Source organism: Coptis chinensis, chromosome 7, assembly GCF_015680905.1.
Source record: "Coptis chinensis isolate HL-2020 chromosome 7, ASM1568090v1, whole genome shotgun sequence".
Classification (NCBI taxonomy): domain Eukaryota; kingdom Viridiplantae; phylum Streptophyta; class Magnoliopsida; order Ranunculales; family Ranunculaceae; genus Coptis; species Coptis chinensis.
In genome coordinates this window covers 23,801,577-23,809,036 of record NC_141462.1, presented here as the reverse complement: position 1 = coordinate 23,809,036, position 7,460 = coordinate 23,801,577, and the positions used below count along the sequence as shown (strand labels likewise).

The following is a 7,460-nucleotide window of genomic DNA, read 5'->3' as shown; positions in this document are numbered from 1 at the left end:
TAGCTCCTAGCCGACTTTCATCCCAGGAAGGATCATTCAAGATAATCTACTACTTTCTCATGAGATGCTCAGAAGCTATTCAAGAAAACATGGAACCCCAAGATGTACTCTAAAGGTGGACCTCCAGAAGGCTTTTGACTCAGTTCACTGGGACTCTATCTTATACATACTCAACATATTGAACTTTCCTGATAAGTTAAAGACATGGATCACAGTATGCTTCACCTCTCCTTACTACTCCCTTATATTTAATGGTGAGCCTATGGGGGTTTTCAAAGGGAAAAAAGGATTGAAACAGGGTGACCCAATGTCACCCTATTTATTTGTGCTAGTCATGGAAACTCTCAATTCTTTACTTCAATCTGGCCTGCACAGAGGAGTCATCAAACCTCATCCATATTGCAAGAGAACCAATGTCACTCACTTATGTTTTGCTGACAATGTTTTAATTTTCATTAAAGGACATGAGACATCCTTTTGGGCTCTGAAACATATTTTGGAAGAATTTTCAAGGGCAACAGGATTAATTCTGAACTTGAATAAATCCACCATCCTTACTGGAGGACTCTCTCATGAAGATGGCACTCACCTTGCAAATATTATGGGCATGCAATTAGTTACCCCTCCTGTAAAGTATCTTGGGCTTCCGTTGGTCTCAGCAAGAATCAGTATCAAGGACTGCTTACCCTTGATTGAAAAAACAACAATGAAAGTTGAGAATTGGAAGAATCGATGTCTAAGCCATGCAGGAAGACTTCAGTTAATCATATCTATCCTTGCATCATTTCACATCTATTGGGCAAAAACTTTCATTCTCCTTCAAGATGTCTTGCTCAAGATTGCTAAGATTTGCACTAAGTTCCTATGGAGTGGTCCTCCAATAGGAAAGAAGATGCACCAATCAAGTAGGGAGAACATTCAATATCCTAAGAATGAGGGAGGGTTGGGGATTCAAGATCCCATTATTTGGAACAGAGCTGCTCATTGTGGTAATATACAAGCTTGCAAGTAAAGAATCTGGATTATGGACCACATGGACATGGGTAGAGCACATCAAAGATAATTTCCTTTGGACTATGAAAGTGCCTAGGGACTGTTCCTGGACTTGGAGAAGTATACTCAACAATAGAAAAACTGCCAAGAAGCTTCTCAGATATAGCATTGCAACCGGTAATGAGACTTTGCTATGGCATGACCCTTGGTGTATGGAAGACTCTTTGATCAATATACAAGTTGCAAAAGATCATTGGAATTTCCCCCTTAATGCAAAGGTTAGTACACTTATATTAAATGGTCAATGGAATCATTTTGTGCTTAATCTTCCAGCATCAGATTTCAAGGATGCTATCCTAGCTACTGCCATCAATAATTTCTTATCTGAAGATAGAGTTGTCTGGCTGAATTCGTCTACGGGAGCATTCACTTCCAAAGCTGCTTATCAAGCACTAAGGAGAAATCACAACAAGCCTAATTGGTGTTCTATGGTTTGGGGAAAACTATTTCTACCAAAATACTCCTTTAATGGATGGCAGCTCTTCTCTGGGGGGTCTACCTTCGCAAGATAGGCTCATGCATAAAAAAGTTCTTGCAACATCCTCACGTTGCTTCTGTGACTCTGCAAGGGAAAAATCCAAACATCTATTTTTTGATTGTCCTTTCTCCAAAAGTGTTTGGTCAATTGTGAAGTATGAACTTGGTCTAGGGAGAGCAGTGAAAGCTTCGAATGGAGAGTGGTGTGATATCATTAACATATGCAGGAAAAAATCTACGCGTGCTGAAATTTACAAAGTGTATGTTTGTGCCACTATAGGACATAGAGAGAGAGAAATGGAAGGATCTTTAAGGATTGCTTGAACTCATGGCGGCATGTTGCTAATTATTGTAGGAATCGTTATTTCATAATGCAAATTTCTACAAACCGCGAAAACCTACGCGCAGCGGAATTAATGGGGTTCACGGTTTTGGATAGGAAAACATACCTGTAAATCCGGTTCTTTTTTTTTTCTAAGATTAAGCTAGGGTTAGGCAGACCCCCACCTGTATTAATATAATATATCCTTACATTCATAGTACCACTCACATCCTCGTTTATAATCACGAGGATTTGCAAGTGAACCGTGGACAATTCAACATCTTGGTGCAATTAAGCAACCATGCTGGTTATTAACTACATTGAAACCCATTAGGCAGGGCTCAAACTAGGTTCAAACATAGGAGACCAAACGTTGATGAAAAACCCCTTAGCCCGTCTCAAGTCTACGCTCTAGGCTAATAAACCAACCCTAACTAATCGGGCCAGAATCCAAACAACCCGAGCCCAACCAAACCAACCTGCCTGAGAAGTGGATCTGGATCAACAACCCGCCACCTTCTTCTCTACCCGCTAGCAACAACTACCACCAACTTTGGCAACATCTCTTTCCCAGTGCCACCAATCAACCAACCAATCCCTCCATGCAATGTTCTTTGCCCCACCTCCCGACAGATCCCCCAGCCCACCCTAGAAACCAACTCCAGCAGCCAAGAATCCAACTCTCGATCCCAATTCAAAACAAACCCGTCCAGAGAGGTTGTATAGGTCATCTCCTACCACCGGTCACCCCCAGAGTTCCAACTAGCCACATCTTTGAGTCAAGTTCTGAGCTTTATCCAGCATATCTCTGCCATCCCAAGCTCACACACCCAATCCAAACCACAACACAGTCAAACCTCCATAGCAACCAAGAGTAGACCACACTACACAACCAGTCGGCCTTGTCTTGTTTGAATTCGGAGAGAATCACTTCTTCTTGCCGCCTGAGCATCGATCTACTAGAGTTATACCAATCAAACAGCCAAGAGAAGGAGCAGAGACCAATCAGGGGGTAGAAATCACTTCTAGGTGGCAAGGGATCTGAGGGAGATCCAAGAGAGATCCCGAAACACCTCTCAGCAGACCCCTGAACTCATACTAACCAAACCCACAGACCAGAGAATTGAAGATATCTCTGTAACACCAGTTTGATTTCTGGGGTTTAGGTTTCAATTCAAAACCCTAAGAGAGAGTGAGAACCAGCCGCCATGAGAGAAAGGGGCCATAATTTTTTATCTATTTCTTCCTCAAACACAAGAATTATAAAGAAGGGGGTTGGTAAATCCGGTTCTTGATATCTCTGAGAATCAAATAGCTATGAATCCGAATCAACAATCAACCCCTTGATCTTCTGTTGTATTCCTTTCAATAGATTGGACGTTGTGTGGGCAACGATCTACTAACCCCCTTCTTTCTCACAAAGCTAGATCCAATTTTGGATCTATCTTTCCTTACCTCTCTTTTTAATCAAGATGAATAATGAATTTCAGTCAGGAGAGAAGGGATTCTATTTATAGGCTACAACAGGGACCATGAGGAGAAATTAGGGTTGGGCCTCCTAACGGGCTTGGGCTTCCCATCTTCGCCCAGAACACACAACCCAAGTCCATCAACAAATGGCTTATTCCACTAAATGCCATTGTTGCACTACCGCCCTAATCCCAAATTACGTGTCAGCGTTTATGGGCTCCATATTATATGCTCGTTGATCTCCCCATGTTTAAGATATCAAATGTCCGTTGATTAAGTCAAGTTACTGACAACTACATCAATCAACTTCTTATGTCCTTGAGTAGTACCACTCAACCTCATTGTCATGTCGGATCAAATCTACCTGTAGGGTTTACATGACAATCTTTATGAGCTCCTCAAGGGGACATCATCAGCCCGACTTCTTGCGGGACACGGATTCCTTCTATAATCAACAACACACCTTACATACAATGTCATTACCCAATCCATCAAGTTTGTTGATTCACAAATGAATCTCACTCATTGATGATTCAAAGCAATGTACAATGCACGTAAGTGCCCGTTATTATATCTGGATTAAGAAGACAAGCATCCATAATAACAGAGGCATTTGTTCTCTTATATAGTCAATATAAAGAGAAACAACCTCACTTGGTCATGTTCAATACACATAAAGTGTACTAGTGTAATCCTATAGTCAAGATAGACTAATACCATATTATAATACAACCGTACCAATGGTTTGTCCAAATCCATCTAGGTTGTGAATGATTACTTATACTTTATAAGGTACTGATGATATGATCTTCTATGTGTTCACACCATATCATCTATAACATAAAATATTAGACACATGCATATAACTAATAACATATATAATATGCATAACATTTGCTCATATGATTCTCATTCAAAATATAAAGAATTAAAGTTATTACAAAAGTAATACTTTTAGTATATAACCCTATCAATTCTATCCTAAAAGAAATGAAAATTTACTTAGGAATCAAGAGAGACACAATTATGGACTCTCCAGAAACCAGAAGCCTTCTTGCCAAGCTCGACATCCAAGTTAAATTCAAGACCAAACTACCTATTCATTGTACATGGAAGTTCCCTCCTTCTAGTTACATTAAGTTGAACACAGACGGCTCTATGAAATTAAACAGTGTCGGCTATGGAGGAATAGGCATTGATCATCTTGGGAATGTAGTCTTCTCTTATGCTGGAGGAGGATATCAACGATCAGTTCTTTACCAAGAACTAAAAGCCATTGAAATAGGTCTTCTTCTTTGCCAGCAACAAGGAATTCTCAAAGTTTCAATTTGTTTAGACTCTCTCAGAGCAGTGCATATCCTCAAAGGATCAGAAGTTGCACCGTGGTACTACTGTAACTTAACAGCAGCTATAACCTATCATGTCTCTAAGCTTGAGGATGTCATATTCACTCATGTTTATCGAGAAGTTAACCAAAGTGCAGATTACTTAGCAAACCTTTCTTGTTCTGTAGATGATACTCATGTATGTAATGGTCCACCTTTGGACAATAGACTTGCTGAACTTGTATCGAATGATATAAGGGGAATGCTATATTTAAGATCTTAATGCAGGTAAGGGTCTGCCTAACCCTATTAACTTTTTTCAAAAAAAAATAAATAAAACAGGTTTATGCGTACTAGATCTTAATCTCATGCGAGTTTTAAGTCTAATATGCAATTCCTAACGAGCATGCAAAAATAGCCTAATTATTACTAGAAATAGAATCCTCTTACAGTAAATTCGAGGATGTAAGGAGGTGTTACCTAGAGCATCATTGCTATGCATATAAATAGCGTCTTCAACAGTCTTGAAACACGTTTATGTTACTTGAACAATTATACGAGTACTGGTCTGGGTACACAGTGTGGATTGTAAAGTCCTGTAAAAATATTAACCTTATTAGTGATAAAGTTTTAAGAATTAAGAATAGGCTTTTTACAATGGGCTTCGTGTTGGGCCTGGATGTTAGGCCTTAGAAATGGGCTTAAGTAGTGGGTGGGCTTACTAATTTAACTAAGATTAATTTTTTTTTTATTTTTTGTATTTTTGTATCAAACCAATGGCCATGTCACTTAGGAATTTTAGGGAGGTTGTCCGTACGTCACTACAACAGAAAGGCTCAATTCCAATGCCATCTAGTGTAGCTACAAGTACGAAAAAGCATTGCCAATGATCAATGGCAACGCCAATGTGGGCATCACAAAGGCGCTGCAAAAAATTGGGTCACAAAAGCTAAATGAAGACGAACAATTGGTGTCGCAAAAGCTTGAAGGTTATTGCAACGCCTTGTCCCATTGCTATTACTTTATTAGCGTTGCTAAAGTATTTTGCCAAACTAAAATGATTTTTAAAATATTTAAACTATTTGCAGTGATTGGCGTTGCAAAAGGTTCTTTTTAGCTGCACCTGCTAGCGTTGCAAAATGGTTACTTTTAGTTGCACCCTCTGGCGTCACAAAAGAAGCAAATCATTAGCTACACGTCTTTATCACAAAAGGTTTAAACCATTAGCTGTGCCAAGGGCGTTGCCAAAAGTGTTTTTTTAGCTGCCCCAGGTGTTTGTTGCAAAAGGTTTAAACCATTAGCTACGCCAAGGGCGTTGCCAAAAGTGTGTTTTTAGCTACCCTGCTAGTGGTTTTAGCCGCACCAAATGTATGTGTTGGTAATTGTTTAAACATATTTGCAACACCCTAATTCTTTTACAACAAGCTCGGCGTTGCAAATGGGTTTACTCATATATATATAATAGGTATTACGCATTATTTTGAATCATTTCAATTTATATAAACCTGCCCAATACAATTTATGATTAAACTAAAAACACCGATCAGATGTATTCATTCACAATAAATTATAGCAAAATATATTTCATTAATTAAGATCATCCAAAATCATTATTTGAGCTTCCATACAATTACACTCTTCCAATATACTGAATTACAAAATCTTCAAAGCCATCAACTAAATAAAATTAGTTCTTCAAAAAATAAGATTTTGGCCAAATTCCCATAATCTGCCGATTCGAACAACATCCACCCAAGTTTTCTTTATCAATATACCGCCAACCAATCTGCCAATCTGATACAAGCAACAAATTGGAAAAGAAAAGAGACATTAGTAAGTATAATTATCCAAATTAAAAGAAGATTGAAGCAAAAATGCAAGTAAGCAATGCATGGGAAATATTTTTATGTGGTCAAACTAGGGTCCCATCGAATATAGGACATGCCTGTGAGACATACATTATCAGTTGTACTTTGTTGTTGCTTCCTTCCAAAGCAGCTACAAGTACTACTTTTGGATATATATACGCAGAGAAACAAAAAAAAACCAGCATCACATAATGGAGCTACCCACTTTGCAATATCTCTTGGCAGAAACCCAAGTTGAATATAATTTGGTCCACAAAACAGTGCATTACACTTAATTAAAGAGCAAGGCATAGTAGGTAAATCCATAAGATTTTTTTCCCAGAGTAAATAAAAGTGCATTTTCCTAGATCATTCTTCCTTAAATTGTACCAGAGGACCAGCATACATAGTATTCAACCCTTAGACACTTAAGATATTACTTTCAAAGAACAGGCAGCTGGTACTATTAATTTACCATATTTTGTTGGATTGGACATCGATACATCAAAGGAATAATTTCCACCAAGAAAGATGAGTTGTTTAGCATGTCAGCGCCAGAACTGAAATTCAACTTACCTAGAATCACTTACAAAGAACTCTTAAAAGATACTAGAGGGTTTGATGAAGGGAAACTTATCGGGTCAAGTAGCTTTGGGAAAGTCTACCAAGGGGTCTTAAGGGATGGGATGGCAGTGGCCATCAAAGTTTTGCAGTTACAAACTTGCTAGCTCCCTTAAACCCAAGTATCTCTAACAATAATATCTTTAACAAAATCAGGGCAAGACAACTACTACAAGAGAGAATGCATCTGACAAAATCAGGGCAAGACAACTACTAATGTTTCGTTCCCTTCTACAAAAATCTGCTATAAAAGAGAATGCATATGATAATTTGTGAAGACAGTTGTATAGTAAATATCATTTGCTAGTCTGACAAAAGAGAATGCATCAGTGCCTAGTCTGAAAC

At 38.6% G+C, this 7,460-nt stretch overlaps 1 protein-coding gene across 1 annotated transcript; it reads left to right on the top strand.

The window, feature by feature from the left end:
• Nucleotides 1-4,348: 4,348 nt before the first annotated feature.
• LOC147486712 (uncharacterized) lies at nucleotides 4,349-4,930 on the top strand. Its single transcript, XM_086573827.1, has one exon. It carries the CDS (start codon nucleotides 4,349-4,351, stop codon nucleotides 4,928-4,930), a length of 582 nt encoding a protein of 193 aa, XP_086429953.1.
• The last annotated feature ends 2,530 nt before the right edge of the window (nucleotides 4,931-7,460 follow it).